Below are 20849 nucleotides of genomic sequence, written 5' to 3'. Positions count from 1 at the left end.
GCCTAGGTTGGTGTGGAAAAGTACGGATCTTGAAGGAAGACACAGGTATCTGTCCTACAAGAGAGGAGTTATCAGAGCTGAGCAGCAGGTAGGGAGGGACAGCCACAGTCTGAATTAGGTCTCTGGCGTGTAAGGAAGGAATACATTTGATTATTGACCTCTGCTGCGCATCTACACTCGCTAGCCTTTACAGCTGCCTTTTTCAAGGTCAAAATAAAATAAACGTAAGTTATTATATAACAGTCTGAGGCCTAGCGGGATGAACCTTCTGCTTCTTCTGCTTCTCATTGTTGTTTTGCTTGATTCGCTATTTATTCTTTGATCAAATAAACTCCGTGAAAGTTTGATTTCTTGTTTCAAAACTATTAAAAAAAGCACAGACTCGAAAGGTCTTAAGGACATCAGACTTAAGCAGGAAGATTCTTATGTAATTGTCAAGAGCATCGGATCTATTACAGAATAGATGATCTCTGAGGGAAAATGAAGATCTGGAACCAAGAGAAGCCTTGGACTGTGAGTCAAGAAAACTGTCCAAACCTTACTGTGGTGATCTAAATAAGAAATATCCCCCATAGGCCCACACAGTACACTTGAATTCTTGGTCCCAAATTATTAGAGCTGTTTGGTGAGGTTATAGAACTTTTAGGAGGTAGATCCTTTCCAGAGAAAGTACAAGGGCAAGCTTTGAGTGTTGGTGGTCTCATCCTACTTCCAGTTCATGCTCTTGGCTTGCTTCAGCTTCCATGACTTTCCTACCATGATAGACACTGCACCTGGAACCTTCAGTCAAAATAAGCTCTTCCTTCTGAAAGTTGCTTCTGGTCATGGTTTTTATCGCAGCAATAGGGTCTCACTCATACACTTCCATTGTCTTCTTTTTAAGAGATTGCCAGGATTTTCAGCAGCCCTGTTTAGGTATACTTCACATGGGATAGAACTTAACCCACAGTAACACTGTAACTCAACAATTTTGCTAAGTTTATTAATCTTCTAATGATGCTTCAAGTAAATCAAATATATGATCTTTAAAAGCTGGCTACTCAGTGGTAGCACATAGCTTTAGTTCTTTGTGCTACTAAATAACATGGCACCTTTTGTGCATCTGTTCATTGATAGACATTTCTGATTGTTTAGTGGTCATTAAGAATGTAGCTGGGTATGGTAGCTCGAGCCTACAATGCTTGCACTTTATAGGTGAAGACAGGGGTTCAGGAGTTCAAGGCCAGCCTCAGCTGTCTAAGATGTTATCTGAGGAACAGAAAATAATCCTGCTCTGAGTATTTCTACACACAGCCTTGTGAGTATACATGCTCATAGTTTTCTAGGACCGAGTTCTAGGTGTGAATTATTGGAATGTGTGGTAGGTTTTGTTTTCATTTTGAAAGAATCCATCAATGGGCTTCCATGGTGGATGTTGTCTCGCCAGCCTTGGTGAAGGTTTTAGTTTCTCCTCATAATTTCCTATATTGGTTGGTCTGCCTTCTCACGATAACTGTTTTTATGTATTTCTTTTTCCATTCTGCTTTTATTTCCCCAAAGGGTAATGAGAACATTGAATGCAGTTATTTGCATCCGTAAAGTATACATTTAAGTCCTTGACTCAATCTTATTGCTTTCCTTTAAATTGGGTGAGCTTCTTATGAGTCTAGATATAAGAATTTTATCAAGTATATCATTTCAACCCATTTCCTCACAATCTGTGGGTTGGACTTTAATTATTCTTAGTTGTATATTTTGGATCACAAAAAGATTTAAATTTTCATGATGTTCAATGCTGGCTTACCTTTTTATGGATTGTGAATTTTACATTAAATCTAAGAACTCTGCCTAATCTAAACTCATAAAGTATTCTCCTCCTACCCAATGGATAAAGAGTTTGAATTCCTTTGGATAAGTTCATGGTACACATTTGCTAGTGTTTGCAGATGCTGTGATTTAAGGGTCTAGGTTTTTAATCTCTGTCTTCTTTTCAAATCATGTGATTATGAAACTGTCCTTGCAGGACTTGCTAGAAAGGCTATTTTTTTTAATCACCTTAAAGCATCTAATTATCCTGCTTAAAAATAAAAATGCAAGAATTTATGTCTTCTTTTTTTTTAAACACGGATTTCATGTATTAGTTTTATACTTGCAACACTTAAATTCAACGTATTATTTGTTCTATATTTAATATATTTAATGTGTTATAAAATTCAATGTCTTCGTAGTATGTGTTAATTATGAACAAGTTAATTCATGTCTGCATGGATTTATAATTTATAGATTTATGTTGATTATATGCACATCAGCACACACAATCTTTTTTCCAGGCATGGTAGTTAATGGTAATGTCTATGATCCTAGTACTAAGGTGGCTGAGACCTTAAGATGATCACAAAATTGAGGGTATTTTGTAGTCCCTTTGAGGCCAGTCTGAGCAACATGATGAGATTATGTTTCCAAACAAAGACACGAATATCATTCCCCCAGTACTTCCTTCAATATCCTTACAATTCTCCAGTGTGCTCCGAAGGTGAGAGGTGAGTGACAGTTCCCTGACTTTGTTAGTTTGACAATAGTTTGTCCACTATTCATGAATTTTAGGACTGGCCTCTCAATTCGTGTGAATAGGTATGCTGGGTTGTATATGAATGGCAACGAATCTATTATCCAGGTCAGGAAGAATTATCATCTTAACGATATTGAAAGTTTTTCTGGTACCTTCTGGAGTGTCCTCCCAACCTCCTACTTCCCGAGGTTGCCTGTTTCCATTCTTTCTGCTGACCCTCAGTCCTTTCCCCCCACCCAATACCAGATCATGCCCCCCTCCCCCTTCCCCTCATCCCCTTTCCCTCTCAGGTCTCTCCTTCCCTCCTCCCTTGTGGTTGTTTTCTTCTCCTTCCCAAGTGGGACTGAGGCGTCCTCACTTGGGCCCTTCAGCTTGTTGACCTTTCTGAGTTCTGTGGACTGTATCTTGGGTATTCTGTGCCTTTTGGGAGGGGGCTGATATCCACTTACTAGTGAGTACTTACCCTTCAGAATGTACCAGAGACCTGGGAGGTGAGAGACCCTCAGGTCTCAAAGGGAGAGACCTTAGATGAAATGCTCTACAATGGGGAGTGGGAACTTGTAGAGCCCACCTCCAACAGAAAGACAGGGCATCAAGTGAGGGATGGGGTTGCTATCCACAGTCAAACTCTGACTGAAAGAAATGCAGGGATGGAAATGGAGAAGAGCCCAAGGAAAAGAAGGTCCAGCGACAGCCCAAAGTGCGATCCGGCTCCTGGGGAGGCCCCAAGACCTGACACCATTACTGAGACTATGGGGTGTTCATGAAAAGGGACCTATCATGACTGCCCTCCAAAAGATCCAACAAGCAGCTGAAAGAGTCAGATGCTGATTTTGCACACAAACAATGAACAGAAGCTGCTGACCCCTGTGGTTGAGTTAGGGAAAAGCTGGAAGAAGCCGAGGAGGAGGGTAACCTTGTAGTAGGACCAGCAGTCTCAGTTAACCTGTACCCCCAAGATCTCTCAGACCCTGAGCTACCAACCAGGCAGCATATACAGCAGAGGAGTCCTGGGTCTGGGTTCAGTCAGAGAAGATGCACCTAACCCTCAAGAGATTGGAGACCCCAGGGAGTTTAGAGGTCTGTTAGGAGAATGGGGGTGGGTGGGGACATCCTTGTGGAGATGGGGCGGGGGAGGAGGTATGGGATGTGGAACAGTGGAAGGGTGTACCAGAAAGGGAATGAAATAAAAAAAGAAAAGAAATGTAAATACATAAAATACCCAATAAAAATAACTATAAAAAAGAAAGTTTCTCTAATACATGAAATACCTTTTTAGTTACTTCTTTTAATTTTTTCAATATCTTTTTAGTTTTTAGTGCACATATCTTGCAATTAAAAACTATTTATACTTCTAGATAGTCTTTCCTTCTGATACTAGAATAAATAAAATTATTTTATTAGATTTTCTTTGAGGCAAAGACTTTCAGTATAGCCCCGGTTGACTTCAATCCACAACCTTCTAGCCTCACCCTTCACTGTGTGATAGCATTGTAGCATCACTGAAAGTTGTCACCTCCTGGCCAAAAGAATGGAACCTACCTCCGGGTGGAGATATGCCATTGTCTCTTTCTTTAAGCCTTAGTTAATCCAGTTAGACTAGCTGATCGATCACCTAGGCAAAGAATCCTTGCCAAGGAAGGGGGATCCACCCGGAGAGTTAGGAGGATTAAGTATCTCCTTAAGGACATAATTTCCTTTCCAAAGTTCCTTACCCACCTCCCACCGCCCACCCCCAAGTGCAGTTTCTTATATGGGCAAACATGCATCAGTCAGTTTTTCTGAATTACTCAGAAAAATGCAATTATTCCTTCTCCACCTTTTAGCTTTCTTGAGAGTGCTTTTCCTAACAAGTGTTCATCATTGTCTCTAAAGTTCTCCTCCCTACCACGTGGCTGCTTCTTTTTTATATAATTATTTTATTTATGTACATTCTAAATGTTGTTCCCACCACCACCACCACCAGGTATCCCTCCAGAATTCTTCACCCCATCCCCCATTCCCTCTGAGAGGGTACCCCCCTCCCTGCATCCTGCTTCCCTGGGGTATCAAGTCTCTATAAGATTAGATGCATCCTCTCCCACCTGAAGCCAGACAAGGCAGTTCTGCTACTTATGTGCTAGGGTCCTTGGTCCAACCTGGGTATGCTCTTTGGTTGGTGGCTTAGCCTCTGGGAGCTCCCAGGGGTCTGGGTTAGTTGACACTGTTGGTCTTCCTGTTTAAAAGGAATGCAGGGACAAAAATGGAACAGAGACCGAAGGAAAGGCTATCCAGCGACCAGCCCAACTTGGGATTCATCCACGGGCAGTCACCAAACCCTGACACTATTTCTGATGCTATATAGTGCTTGCAGGCAGGAGCCTAGTATGGCTATCCTCTGGGAGGCTCTACCAGTACCTGATGAATACAGATGGAGATACAACCAAGCATTGCAGTGAGCCTGGGGACCACTATGGACAAGTTAGGGGGAGGATTGAAGGAGCTGAAGGGGAGGGAGACCCCACAGGAAGACCAGCAGTGGCTGCTTCTTTATGTGGCTGACTTTCTTGATGGCTACACTCCAGCCGTGTGGATTTTCTCCTGTTCCACAGGCAGCTGCTGGGACTTACATCTTGTCTGCCCTTGGGAGTTTTAAACCCTAATAAAACTGCACCCGAGGTGTCATTTGAGCCTTTAATTCCATTTGTTAATAAAATCGTGAACCCCAAAAGAGGCCTCCATCTCCCCAGTATTGTTTGATAATTTTGAAGGCATTTAGCCAAAGTTTTGATAACATACAGTATACAGATTCATTATATACCATATAAATTGATTTACTTACTTGGGATCCTTATTCATTAGCCCTTATAAGTTTTTATAAGTTCCCTGAAAATTTTCACACTCAGATTTACGATCTCCCTCTTTCTCTCTGTGTCTCTCTCTCTCTGTCTCTCCCTCCATCCTTCCCTCCTCCCACTCTCAATATTACATTGACACTGCATTGATGAGTATGGGAGGCAAGTGGATATGCTTGTTTGCTCTATGATCTTAAGGTTCAGAAGCATCGTAGGGACAATCACTCAAGTCACTAGCTGTGAAATATACCATTCATCAACTTGCGAATGCTCCTTTTGTAAGTGATTTATTAAAAGCATCAGCCTCGATTGAGTGTTGGATTTTGTCAAATGTCTCTGTATCAGTTGAGACCTGTGACTTCTTTGTTTCCTTTACTTTGCTAATTCAGTAATTCATTCATTGATTTCCCAGATGTTAAGTCAACACTGCACCTCCGGGCTACACCCACTTGTTCGAGTGGGACACCATTTTCATTGTATGGGGTGCAGATTACCAATGCGTTCTTAAAGATTTTTCCATCGTGTTAATAAAGAATTTTTCTACAGTTTTCTTTGGTGTAGAGTACACTGCTATGACATTGTCAGCATCAGAATCAATGGAAAACTAAATTGGGAAGTTCCTTTTTGCCACTTTCTCCTGACTCAATTTGTGAAGAAGCATTATTATTATTATTATTATTATTATTATTATTATTATTATTATTATTATTTTACTTATTTCACAGAATTCACTAGGAAAAGCACTCAGACCGGCTCTTTTTGTACATTATGATGAAGCAGTTTGCCTTCATCTTGGGCTTGAAAGCCATCGTACAGGAGAGACAAACTAGGCTCATTCCAGCTTATAATGAAGTCTGTTTCCCCATGATTGGCCTATGTCTCACCTTAACTAAAATGGTTCTGTACTGCCTATTTCAGGAAATGGCACCCATGACTTTGTTCCAAAACATTGTTCTGGCCATCTTGCAACTTCACCTTTGTTTCAGAAGGTTATTGTAAATGTCTGTTGTAACGGCTACCTTGTTAGGATGAGTTTGTTACGTTTTGATTACTTAACTTAGCCCTTGATGATTTGTGTCAAAGGTCTTTCTCCACATATCTTTGAGATTAAAATTAATTAGAATTTTCGCAATCTTTGAGGTGTCTGTCCATTTCTTTCGACTTTTCTAACACACTGTTGCAAAGCTTTCCCTAACATTGGCTCGCAGCTATTGTTCATCTTGGAGGATTGTTTGTGTATCTTAATGTTGTACTTTGAGTCTAGTGGAAGCTGAATTAATTTTCTTGTTTCAAATAACTTTCATAGAATTATCACCTTGGTTCTAATAACTGTCTCTGATGCTTTTGTATCTTTTATTTAATTGAGCTCTGATTACATGTCCTTGGATACTGTCTTCTGCATGCTTCTGTATGATCTGTTGACATTAGTTTCCTATAGGCAGAAGTTTACAGCGTATGTTACTGACTCAGGAAATGAAGTACTTTTGTAGCTTATAGCTGCCCCATCAACTACAGCACAGGCTTTTCACTTTGTATCAGTTACAGGTATGTCCAAAAAATCTCTGTGACTTCTTGTTTTTACCCAAAGGTGATTAAAAATATAACAGTCGGATTACTTAATGTTTTCCGATTCCTTAGATAGTATTGTCTATTAATGCTATTAATTCTAAGTTGATTCTGTTGAATTTTGTTGTGCTCAAAAAATATACTTTGGTGGTTATGTCTGTCAAGCTCATTGGGAATTGTTCTATGGCTTAGCAATTGGTCTCTCTTATAGAATACCCACCTTCCGTTGGCCAAATGAGTTCCCCCGGTTGGGCTGTGTATTCCTACCTCTAGCAGCTAGTGTAAGTCTCTTAAATATCCTTGCTAGTTTTCTGTCTAGATTGTCTATTAACTATTGTTTACTGAAACATAAATATAATTGCTTGTTTTTCTATTTATCATTTGAATTCTTTAAACTTATCTCATGTATTTTGAACTTTACTGTGAAAGCATATATTCATTTTGTTTCATGTGGTCTGTCCCTATTTCTCCTTTAATGTCTTTTTAAAAGTTATAAGCTTTTGCATTTCAAGCTTATTTTGTTGATTGTCTTAGTGATACAGAAACTTCAAGATGTATCTTTTTTTTTTTTATAACAATGGACTTCATGTTGGTATTAGTTCATTTTACACTTTTAGTTCAAAATTCAATATGAAGTCTCACAGCTTCAGCTCCTAATGCCTATTCTAACTGTATAGAAGTTCTGGGAGTTGGTGTCCCTATTACTTCACTGGTGTTCCTGCCTGGCTACAGGAGGTATCCCCATATCCCCACTGCTGTGAGTCTCAGCTAAGGTCACCCCACAACACAAATCCCTGGCACTTCCTAGAGATGGAGCCCTCCACAGACCAGCTGCAAATTTCATTCATTCTCATGGCCATCTGTCTATCTCCCTTGTCTCTCCCCACACTTGATCAAGAACCACCACCCCCCACCCCACCCCAGTCCCCTTCCCACCCCTTTTCCCACCCAGTCCCCTCCTTCCAATCTGCCTCCTATGACTATCTTATTCCCTCCTCTGAGTGAGATCCTTTGCTTGGGCCTTCCTTCTTGTTTCAGTTCTATGGGTCTGTGGTGTGTTGTATGGGTTTCCTGTATTTTATGGCTAATCTCCACTTATAAGTGAGTACACACCATGCATGTCTTTTTGGGTCTGGGTTACCTCATTCTGGATGATATTCTCAAGTTCCATCCATTTGCCTGCAAAATTCGTGATGACTTTGTTTTCAAAAGCTGAATATCATTCCTTTGCGTAGATGTACCACATTTTCTTTATCCATTCTTCAGTTAAGGGGCATCTAGGTTGTTTCTAGTTACTGGTTATCATAGATAAAGTCGCTATAAACAGAGTAAAACAAGTGTCCCTGGGGTATAGTGGGATATCTTTTGGGTATATGCCTAAGATTGGTACAGCTGTGTCTTGAGGTAGAACTATTCCCAGTTTTCTGAGAAACTGCCAAATTGATTTCCACAGTGGTTCTACAGTTGGCACTCACACCAGCAATGGAGGAGTGTCCCCCTTGCTCTACATCCTTGCCAGCATCTGCTCTCACTAAGCATTTGCTCTTAACCATTCTGACCAGTGTAAGATAGACTCGCAGGGATTTTGTTCGTTTGTTTTGTTTTGGTTTGGTTTTGGATTTCCCTGATGACTAAGGACTTTGGACATTTCTTTGAATGTTTCTCAGTCACTGGAGAGTTCTTTGTTGAGAATTCCAATTATCTCTGTACTGGACACTAACCTACCCACCAAACTTTGAACCCCAAATTTATTCTGCCTGCAAGAAATGCAGGGAGGGGAGATGTAGCCCAGAATGAGGGAAATGCCGAGCAATAATGAGCCCAACTAGAGGCCCATCCCACAGGCAAGCACTAATTCCTGACACTACTAATCATACCATGTTTTGCTTGCAGACCGGAGCCTAGCATGACTGTCCTCTGAGAGGTCCCACCTAGCGGCTGACTCAGACAGATGCAGAAACCCACACACAAACAAGGGATGGAATTTCAGGACTGTTACAGAAGAGTCGGGGGAAGGATTGAGGGTCCTGAAGGGGATAGGAACTGTACAGGAAGACTGACAGAATCAACTAACCAGGACCCTTGTAGCTCTCAGGGACTGAACCACGAACCAAAGAGCATACAGGGGCTAGACTTAGGCCCCCTGAACATGTGTAGCAGATGTGTAGCTCTGTCTTCATGTGGGTCCTGAACAACTGGAGTGGGGGCTGTCCCTAAAGTTGTTGCCTGTCTGTAGTATCTGTTCCCCTAGCTCAGCTCTCTTGTCTGGCCCCAATGGGAGACAAAGCACCCAGCCCTGAGGAGACTTGAAGTACTGGAGTGGAGGATACCTAGGTGTATGTGTGTGTGTGTGGGGGGCATCCATTCTCTTAGTGAAGAAGGAGAGTGGGGAGGGACTGTGGAAAGGAGGACTGGGAGTAGGGACAGGGATTGGAATGTAAAGTACATAAATTAAAAAACAAACGATGTTCAGTGAGTTGTAGAAAGTTAGGGTCAGGCATCTTCGTGTATGTTATTTTTTATCGAATCGCAAGCTTTTATATAATAAAGGTTCATAAAACAAAAAAAGGAGAATATTGACATATTTACTTAACTCTGAGGTGAGGATCTTTTCCCTCTTCTTACATGTGAAGCAAAGAAGGACACTAATGGGACTGTCGTGTGAAGAAATGGTGACAGAGTCTGGTATGTAAACTGCACTTAGAATACGCACCTTTCTGATGCCAGAGGCTTGGGACTCTGTTTCGGCCCTATCTCTGCTGTTCAATGCATCGCTTCCATAGATACTTGTCAGATAAGTGCATTGCATTTAGTTTCTCATGATACATGGTGGGGGCTACGTTTAACTTGTTAATAGTATGATTTGATAAACACATATTCTTTTCTTTTCAGTATGTAAGTCTTTTATTGTTCCCAAAGAGCCCAAACTGTCCTTGTGATCAGGATCTTGTTTCTGGAGCTGGGAAACTAAGGTCTCACTCATCTGCCTGCTGCACGGGTCCCTCCTCAGACACCCTGATGCCATCCATGAACTTCCTGATATCCTTGTTTTTAACTGTTGTGGCTTGCTGAATCAGAGCCGATGAATTTGAGACAAGTTCGATATCATTTCCTTCAAGGATTAGTTCATCCTTCTGGGCTTGAGAGACAGAACAAGCAACACCTGTCCTCATTCGAACCCTCTGGATGTATTTTTCACCCAAGAAATTTCGGATTTCAACCCAAGACCCATTCTCCTGAATAACGACGTGGATAGGGAAGTGAGCATCCACAGACCTCATCTTGTAATGGAAGCCCAGTGTCACACCCTTGATCGTGTTCTGAACAGGACTGCAGATGGTTCTGACAGTGGCCAGTTCCTTCCTGTTACCCCACCACTTGTCAACATGGAGCCTTTTTTTTTTTTTCCAAAAAGACTCAGCTCTACGTTGATGTGATTGAAGTCCTTCCTCAGAGTTCCCCTGGGGCCTTTCACAATGACTGTGCGCCCCTTCAGATCGATGTGGACATTTTCTGGAATGTCGACAGTCTGATTGCTGAGAACGGTCTTCATTCTCGCAGTAGATGGGGCACAGAGCCACATATTCTTTTAATAAGCATCATCTTATCAGCCATGTGGCTGGTGCTTTGGTATACTAGTAAGCTAGTTTTCATCTGGTGAACATCATCAAGATATCCTCTTATCTTTGCCTCTAAAATTAGTAGTTGCAATTCCTATATTTAAATTTAGAATCTATTGGGAATTCAGAGGTGTTTTTTTCTCCTCTTTTTTTTTTTTTTTTAAAATACGCAGTATGGGAAGAAAAAACCCAAGATTTTATTTTTTAAACTCATTTGGTAATCAATTAGCCAAGCACAATTTATTGGATTGATCTCTCCTTTGCCCAATGTACCCCAGGATCGGCTGAGTCACATAGCACATGGTCTTTTCTCACTCTATTCTGTTTTATATGTATTCATGTAGGACTATGGAACAATATGCTAATGACTATGACTTTGTGCAGTCCCAGTTGTTCTTTTGTGGTTCTGACTTTCATATTCCTGTTTGGTTGTTTTTTTGAAACAATCCAAAGATTTTTAAAAGATTAATAACAAAATGTAATTTTTAAATAGAAATCTGTTGGATCAATAGATTCCTTTGAAGCAGTTCAATGTCTTTGCTGAGTCTGCCTGTCTATAATAGGGTGAATTCCTCCAGCAGATCCTTTTAGGATTCTTTTGGCAAACTTTATAATTCTAGGAATAGAGATGCACGATTTAGTAGGATGTACTCCTATTCCTTTCATAATCATGATGTTATTTGATACTGTTGCCTATGTAATTCATTTTTATGTGTTTACTCTAAGTATATGGGAAGAAATTTCCTGTTGATGGGATTTGAGATTTACCTTAGGGCCTCAGCCATTGTAAGCAAAAGCAGTCTAACACTGACCTTATCTCTTGCCCTTGCTTTGCTGTTCTCTCTCTCTCTCTCTCTCTCTCTCTCTCTCTCTCTCTCTCTCTCTTCTCGCTCTCCTCTCCCTCTCTCCCTCTCTCTCCCTCTCCTCTCTCTCTCTCTCTCTCTCCTCCCTCCCTCCCCCTCCTTTCCTTCCTTCCTCTCTCTCTCTCTCTCTCTCTCTCTCTCTCTCTCTCTCTCTCTCTTTCTGTTTTTACAACATTCCTATTGCTAAATTCCTCAGGTTGGTCTTAAACTGATAATCTTTTATCTCTCCTTTTGAATGGCTAGAACTACAGGCATAGGCCACCGAGCCCAGCACACAGCTGGTTTTTATACACTGACCTGGCTAAACTCTCTTCATACAGTTAATTCAGTCTGATATTTTGATATTTTTAGTTTTATAGAGACATCTATAGATAATGGCAGATTGTTCTTATGAGACAGCTACCGTTGCTTCGATAAAATTGTAGAATGTTGCAACAGTAAATATTCTCCTGTGAGAAGCTCTGAATAGGAGCCCACCTACATCAATTTTATTTCAGCCACTCTCTCAATCTTCCCCGCAGTTATGTTCTATTTCCCATACTCAGGAAAACAAACAAAACTCTGCCCCATTTTCTGTCAGCGCTTCCCATATATTTTATAAAAGTACATCTAATGGTTTGAAATTTCAGTGTTTATCCTAAAATTTCACATTTTTCATGCTCCTCCAGAAAAGAGCCTATATTTTCTTATGAAAATCAAGGTGTAAATAACTATTATCAAGTGGCTCTGAGACTTCAAGGGAGAGATACGCTTTATTCCCTGCGCCTTTGTGCTTCTGGTACACAGCATGCTCTCCTTTTGCAGCTAAGGTATCCATCTCTGAGAGGCACTGCTAATCCCAACACTTGGCATTCTTCATACCGGCTCTCCCACTTTGTAGAGGTACAGTGAGATCATAGCACACACGCAGAGCAGAGATCTGATCACTGGTGCCCACCACATGCCTTTGTCATGCTGACAAACATCCCCACGACCAAGGCAAATAAATGGAAATTCTGAAGTACATTTACTATCCGAGAAAGCCTGAGTTCCTTAAGGGGAGGGATAAACAGTGCCACGATTCATTCCATTGACTTTAAGAAACGGACATTGAGAGGTTGATCTGCACAAGTCAACCAAGCAAATAGATTAAACCATACTTGATTTGTGATCATTTATTTATACTCAAGACGTTCTTGGTCTCAAATTTCTGCTCTTTTGATGCAAGTGACTGACAGTCAGCAACTGGGTTCCACTTTCCCTTTTTCCAGGAGAAGAGCTGTTTAATATTGTAGGTCAAGTTACACCTGCATGAGGATAGCGGATTCTTCTACAGATATCAGGGTTAAACCTCACTGCTTCATCCAAGCCGAGTCTACCCAAACATTTAGTTTTATATACACCATCTGCTTTTGATGTCCTATAATCAACTCCATATAAAAACAATCTTTTCTTATAAAATCATGATTTTTGTAGGGGGAGGCAGAGTTGGACTACTGTGAATTATCCATTAACTTTGGTGAGTTATCGCAGACCATCCATCTCCAGCAGACACAGATTTCATTTTCCAAGCACTTTTCAAAGTTAGATTTTGACCTTTTTCTAAGTGAGAATGTCTCAAAAATCAGAGACCTCAAAGAACTCTCTGAGGATAGGTAGACAGTTAGATATGTTTCAATGTTTTTATAGTTGTAATCCCCAAAATAAGAAGTTATTGCCATCTGGTATAATTGGCTCAAATCTCCTAATACAAGGCTTTCCATTAAGTAAATCTAGCTTATAAGAATATTGTCTTAGTTATGATTTATATTGCTGAGAAGAGGTATCTTGACCAAGGCAACTCTTCTAAAGGACAACATTTAATTGGGGCTGGCTTGCTGGCTGAGGTAGAGTTTATTAGCATCATGGTGGAACGTGAGGTATCCAGGTAGGCATAGTGTTGGAAGAGGTGAGAGTTTTACATCTTCATCCAAAGGAAGTCAGGAGCAGACTATCTCCCAGGCATCTAGGAGGAGGGTCTCAAAGCCCACCCCCAAAGTGACATAGTTCCTCCAACAGGGCCACACTAACAAGGCCAGACCTTCTAATAGTGCCACTACCTGGGCCAAGAATATTGAAACCACCACAAATATCATTATACTTGATAGTTTTTAATAGGCCAACAACCATGCCCTCGGCTTAATCTCTACTCCCTCTAAAAGTATATGAGCAATCAAGGGATGAATATTTAGAAGTTACAATCAAGGCAGCCACCAAGTACGTATTTCCCAATCTATCATTTCAGTAGTAAAACACATCAAATCTTGAGTTTATTTGCTCTATAGCTCTTATTTTAAAAATATTTCTTGTTTATTCAAACAATAAAATTATATCTAAACTGATAAAAATTTGAATGCAGATAGAAATAAATTACATTGAATATTTATAATTTTTTGAAATTTACTTTTATTTTTAGTTATGTCTGTGTATACTTGGGAATACAAATGCCTCAAAAGTCAGAGGTATTGGATTTCCCTGGAGCTGGAGTGACAGGTGGCCACCTAGAGTGGTCCTGGAGTAACTGGGATTTTCTTTGGAAGAATATCATATGCTCTTAACTCTTGAGCCACCTCACAAGCCCAAATAATTTCTAATTTTAGCATACTAACAGATGGCAACAAAGCCCTTCAAATATCTATTTAATGATCTTTGGATGACTCTGTCCCTTAACTGGGATAAGTCCCATGGGCAAAACAAACCATAAAAGACCCTGTCTCGGGCTGGAGAGATGGCTCAATGGTTAAGAGCACTGGCTGCTCTTCCAAAGGTCATGAATTCAATTCCCAGCAACCACATGGTGGCTCACAACCATCTGTAATGGGATCCGATGCCCTCGTCTGGTGTGTCAAGGACAGCAGCGTACTCATATACATGAAATAAATAAATAAATCTTAAAAAAAAAAAAAGACCCTGTCTCTACTCAGAAAGTGGGAGGAAGGGAAACTACCCTTGTGCAAATGACCACAGTACCAAAGTTACTGGGCATTTGCAGAGGTGTATTGTAAGGGGAGGATAAAGGATGAAAAGTCCAATATAAATAGCATGAAAATGTAGAGAGAGTGGGTAACTGCTCACTGGATACTTATTCTAACTCTCTACTGATCTGGATGTCCTTTTTTCCAGTGGAAAGCACACAGTGATTGAAATTCTAACTTCCCATCCACTGAGGCCATGCCAAGTAGGATTCCAAGGCTAGCTAATTCCGACACATTGTTACTCATTGTAACTAACAAGAGAAACTGAATATCTCAGACACTCTGTTTACAAAGTATCTCTAGTGAGAGGACCAGAGTTTTAAGCTGTGCACTATCTTTTAGCTGGAGAAATGGTCTCTCTTCAGCCTCTCCCCTCTCAGCAGGGAGCTGAAGCCATGCCAGCCTTGGCCATCTCCTGACGTTTTGACCATCTCTTTGCCTGTTTGGTGGCCTACCACACATCAGCTCCAAGGGCACTCTGCTAGCCTTACCACCTGGCCTCTGTTTCTCCCTCTTCACGTTCATTCTCTTACTGTCTATTTACACTAGTAAAGTAAGTTATTTCAATTCCACAGCATAGCACCTCAGTGTTTTAACATTCTTTCCTTTCACATTTGTTTTCTTTATATTTGAAACTAAAATATAATAATAAATCACTTCCTTCCTTCTCTTTCTTCCCTCCAGGCCCTTCAACTCATCCCACATTCCCCCAGCACAAATTGACAGTCTCTTTTTCTTTGGCTATTATTGCTATACATAAATGTAAAATGTAATATATATATATATATATACACATATATGATATACATAATAAATGATATTATATATATGTGTGTGTGTGTGTGTGTGTGTGTGTGTGTGTTCCTCTGAGTCTATTTTGTTGTTTGTATATGCATGATTCCAGGTCAGACCACTTTATGTTAGACAATAATTAATTGAAGGGGACATCCCTTGGCTACACTAATTCTTCTTTCTCTAGCAGTGATTAGTTTCCTATAGTTCTAGCTTACATTCTTTCTTAAAAGAATACACTTGAGGGACTTAGAAATGGTTCATGGGTTAAGAGGACTGGCTGCTCTTCCAGAAGACCTAGGCTCAATTCCCAGAATCCATGTGGTAGCTCACAACCATCTGTGATTCCAGTTCCAGGAGATACTGTCCTCTGGCCTCTAAGGGTACCAGACATGCAAGTGGCACACCAACATACAATCACACAGACACAATGCCCATACACACAACACTGAAAAATACATTTGGCCTTTATTCTCACCAAATAGAATATACCTCATTGTCTCTTCATAAATGCACCATGTGCCTCATAGGAAACACTCTGTAACTCCTTCCCTGAACACTGTCTACTCATAGTCAGAGGGCTGAGCATGCCAGCCTCCACAATCACTCATTTCTAACACATTGACCTTGCCCTTTCAAGGACACACATCTTCAACAGGAACTCCCCTTCCTCTTCAATTTATATATTTTAAGATTTTCACAATGAGTTGTAGAGAAATTTAGATATGTGTATATACCTGGTCAAAGCTTTAATGGCACGTCTCAAGACTCAACATTGGAACACATTATACTCTGGTATAATCATGAATGTAAGTCTCACTTGCAGTTTATGAAGCCTGTGGCATAGAGCCACCGAGCCTTGGTACAGAAGCACACATGTTTACACACATTACAAATTAGTCCTGCAATTCTCCTATATGTATCCACTCCTAGATGCATATGATAAGCAATACGTTAACATAATCCAGAAAGTCTGATCATTCCATTAGGGAAGATACTGGTCCACTGGGCAGATCTATTTCTGATCTCTTCAAAGCTGCCTTCTGTGTTTTGAACAATGACTTAATTGAGTTATAATCTCCTGGCCCCCTCTGGTCCAGAATGCACTTTCATCTAATACCCTCCTGGAGGGCCACACCCATATAGCCCTACTTGCTTTGGGTACAAGAGTAACACTTTATTTAAGACAGGCAATCACTCTTCCTTAACAAAGACTTTTCATTGCTTCTTTCATAAAGCGGGTCTGGCTTTTGATGTGCCAAGGATGCTCCCTGGGAGAAAGATGGACCTCTCTTCCTGTATAATTTGCTTTTGAAAAATATTCAATTATGTTTCTAGTTTAATTCACTTAATAATGAAAGCTAAATGAGTGCAACAAACATGTTTGACTTGTCTTAGAAAGAGAGACAGCTTTGCAAGAACAAACAAGGTTAAATTAAAGTAAGTGGTTCTCTTCCATGGTGGGAATGAATTCCCTCCTGCCCCCAAACTTCTTAGCATCTATAAAACGTAAGGCAGATACAAGAAAGGCAGAATGCCTTGGTACACAGCAAGCCTCACCTGTCCCTACCCTGACGGATGGTCTGCTTGGCAGGGCATGGACAAGTCTATGGAAACCCATACACGTCTACATATTCCACTGACAAGAGCAAGGGAGGGGCTGCGGCCTGGGGCTCACACCATCCGGATGGCCGGTGTTCCACCTACCGTTTTTGCAGATCGGGCAGCACTGATCAGGCTCATACACGGGGTCCACACATTCCGTCTGGGGACACGCCGACACTGTGCACAGCACTTCACCATTGGCTTCACAGCGACACCGTTCACATGGAGACACCTGAGACACAAGCCCATGATGAGGGTCACACCTCCCTTATACAGTCCTTACCCTACAAAGCCATAGCTTTAGTTTATGGATGAAGGCAGCCAGGTATTTCAGGAATGACATTTTTAAGTGCCTGGGACCAGTATTTTTCTAAATGTGGACACAAGATCCTGGTGTTTCCAAGTTACCTTAGGTTTCAAAAAAGCCACTTACTAGGGCTGGCAGTTCCGCTGTACCTCTCAGCTCCAGTTGGGGCAGGTCTTGGCTAAAGGACTTCTTTATAAGCATCTCTTTGAAGAAATACTTCTGTTGCTTCTTAAATCAAATTATTACTGAGCTCTTGCTCAACAAAGCCTTACTTTTCTATAGCACTGTTAACTCTGTACTCATGTAACCTAGCATGGATCATTTCAAATATTTCTCAGAACTGGTGCTCACGGGAAAGGGAAAGCACAAGACACTCACATGGTCCTCTGAGGCTGGGAACCTCTTTCTAGGAGCTGTAAAACTGTGATGTCCCAGAGCTCTTAGAGTGACATTAAGTGCCCTCCTGAAATGGTTGGCCCCATTTACTGGTAAGAAGGCATAAGACAGTTTGCCTTTGCCAGATTTCCTAAGGGATCAAGCCAAGATACTACGTAGGACTCTTGACTGTAGGTCCATGTTGGCTCTCCCTTCTCCAAGGCCCAAGAAGACCCTTATGTCATCAGTGATACTATGTTCTTATTGGAACCAAGGCTTTAAGTGGTATCAGGATCTCTCTGTCTCTTTTTCTGTCTGCCTGTCTGTCCGTTGTCTGTGTCTGTCTGTCTGTCTGTTCTCTCTCTCTCTGTGTGTGTGTGTCTGTTTGTCTGTCTGTCTCTTCATGTATGTATACACAGAGATAGAATAGGACTGGTGGTGGGGAGAGTGAGTGAGTGAGAGAGAGAAAGCTTAAAAATTTCACAATAGCACAAAATAAAATGTTGGCTTACTTTGCAAGTTAAAACCAAGTTTACAATATAAAGGGACAGTTTTAAAAAGTATTTTTGGCACAGTGAGTTTGGGGGGATTTTGCCGTTGCTGCTTTCCTCAATCTTCTCTGGTTACAGCATTGCATCTCCGTTTCAAGAGCAGAGGTAGACAGTAAATAGCATTAGGGAACTATTGGGAGTTTTCAAAGCAAAGACCTTGAGTTGCAAGAGAAACTGTCAAGTGCATATCAGATCCTTTAGCTGGAAGGACTTCCAGCCGAAGCCAAGAAGCCCAGATGGCATGGATTAGAGACACAGAGCTATGCTGCCCCAGGGGAGCAGAGGTTGAGTTAGCAAGGGGCAGGACGGTCACGTATCTGCATATGTCCTTAGGAAGCGCTCAATAGCTAGACACCTACCCTTCATCTCGGGCATATTCTAGGCAGAGAGGATAAAACTCCACATGGGCTAGATTTAAAGGAGACAAAACGGGGCATATGTCACGTTCCTAGGCAAAATATGCACTTGCAAATTAGACTGATCCCCATATTTAAGCAGTGGACTACAGAAATTGGGTGGTCAGGAATGTGTGTGATTTTGGAGGAAGTGTCAGACTGCACTGTCAAGCAGGAGACAGGAACATAAACACCGCACAGGCAGTTCTGAAGTGGATTCGGGTCTTGGGCAAAGTGGGAACCCCATTACCATTCTTGAAAGACTGACATCTAGGAACTAGGGGTCTGTAAGCTGCTGCTGAACTTGGGCCCCGGTGGTAGCACAGGGCACTTGAGGGTAACAACAGAGGTTGGAAACTTCCTCTCACCAGCTTCTCTTTGTAGGAGCTGGGATGGCCTGAGTCTGAGAGTGGAGTAAAGACATCCACAGTATGAGAGCTGATGAGAGACGTGTGGATGTGGTGTGTGTGTGGGGCATTGCGGGTAGACGAGAGACTGGCTAGAGACAGGCTCAGAGTAACCCTGATGGATCACTAATCAAGTTGTTTGAGAAATGAACAAATCCTTCACTTCTCCTGCTGGCATCAATTAGGCTATGATTGGTTAACCAGGCGTACCTCAGAATAATGTTATTTCCTGATCGTGAAGCTCAGTGGTACATGTCATCTGAGTGTCTTGACTTTTCCTTTTTTACTCTTGACTGGTGCAGACCTGTGACCATTTTAAATGTCAGGCTGAATCTACTTCTGCTGTCTACAGATCAAGCTGTGTTCATCAAAGCACGGATAGAGCTGGAGTCTTCCTTCCAGTAAGCCATCATCACTCAACTCCATCTTCTGGCCTGCTAGATGGCCCTTTTTACAACATATGAAATGTTGCTAGGTTTAAAAATAAAATGCAAAAACCCAATGTCCATGGGACTTTAGGAGCCAAGCAAGGAAGCAGTAACCAGGTTCACGGTCAGCAGAGCACATTGAAAGGTGACTACCTGTTAAGCTGATGGGGACCCAAAGGGACTCAGGCTAGATCATCTCACACCAGACTGGCCATCTACCCTTCTAAAACAGAGTGTGTTTAGTAGCACCAGGCACCACCAACATCCCAGGAGTGATCCAGACATGTCTCAGTAAGGATAGTTTGGCTTTCCCCAATTCGGTGTGAGAATGAAGACATCATTCCATGATTCCAGTTGCAATTTCAGAAGTGTGACCTTCCCTTACCACCTTTTGGGAGGGTGCAGATAAGATGGAAATTAGGGCCCGGGGTGATGAATAAAGTGTAGCTGGGCCTTGTTGAGGTTTGGTCTGTTTCTATGTGCTGTAATGCTAAATACTAGCCCCCAAGGTCCGGTTGCCCTCAGGGATGAGGAAATCCTCGTGTGTACCAAGTGATGCTATATAATCTTGTTTCTTAATTTAAAACTATTGGTTGAATAAAGACGCCTACAGCCTACAGCTGGGCAGATGAGAGGTAGGCAGAGGGTCACTTCCTGGGCTTGGGGTGTGAGCCAGAGACCAAGAGGAAAAAGATGAAGGGAGAGGAGGAGAGAAGAAGACACCATGAAGTAAGGGATGGTGAGAACTGGCCATGAAGTCTGGCCAGCCAATCAGAGTAAGAAAAACCGAGGTGGAACATGACAAGTTATAACGTGGGGTTATTGATAGAGATGTAGATAAAATAGTTTATAGGGTCAATATTTGCTCATCTCTAGTGCTTTTAAGGCTTAATATAAACATAAAGGCTTTGGACCTTTTATCTGGGAATTAAATGATCAAAGGTAGGGTTGACATCCTCGATTAAATATTTACCACAATAGGATCTGGCCTCCTTTGCCTGAAGATCCCTAACTTTACATTGCTGGGCTTTGTCACTTGTCCACATGGCTCTCTTATGATCACATGGGGCTCTGGTTGTAAACAGCAGCTCTTTAAAGGAAATCTAAGAAAAGTATCCTAAACCCAGAGCAGAACACTAAAGAAAACGTATACTTAGATTTATTTCTTTCAGTGAAACAACTCTGACTACAAGATGAATAACATAGTGTAAGTAAATACAGTAATTCCATGGTAATAAAAGTAGACCAGTCATAATTGGGGATGCCCTCACACCACTCAATAGTTGTGCCTGTGTCTGCGCCACATAAACAGAAGCAGCAGGGGCTATGCAGTAAGTGCTGAGTCTGCATGTTCTGACTGAGTATGAGTGGGCAATGGGGTTAATGCAAGAAATTAGCCTCACGTATAAAATGAAGACCATAAAAATGAACACTGTGCCTTTCACACGAACTAGGTATTCCTGTGTGACCTAAATACTTCCTGCAAGACCCCACCTTTCAAAGAGTTCACCCATCACCAGAGACTCAAGTCTCAAACGTGTGAACCTACCACAGGATGGCAACAA

At 41.5% G+C, this 20849-nt stretch overlaps 1 protein-coding gene and 1 pseudogene across 1 annotated transcript in view; both read right to left on the bottom strand.

The window, feature by feature from the left end:
• Window positions 1–20849, bottom strand: part of Vwc2 (von Willebrand factor C domain containing 2) — a 121761-nt gene that overhangs the window by 79007 nt on the left and 21905 nt on the right. Inside the window, exon 3 of the mRNA XM_032916379.1 lies at window positions 16924–17053. Coding sequence (XP_032772270.1) covers window positions 16924–17053 — 130 coding nt within the window. The remainder of the gene's footprint in view (window positions 1–16923; window positions 17054–20849) is intronic.
• Window positions 9924–10501, bottom strand: LOC116912335 (annotated as a pseudogene).

This window comes from Rattus rattus, chromosome 11, assembly GCF_011064425.1.
Source record: "Rattus rattus isolate New Zealand chromosome 11, Rrattus_CSIRO_v1, whole genome shotgun sequence".
Classification (NCBI taxonomy): domain Eukaryota; kingdom Metazoa; phylum Chordata; class Mammalia; order Rodentia; family Muridae; genus Rattus; species Rattus rattus.
This window is presented reverse-complemented; position numbering and strand designations above follow the sequence as displayed.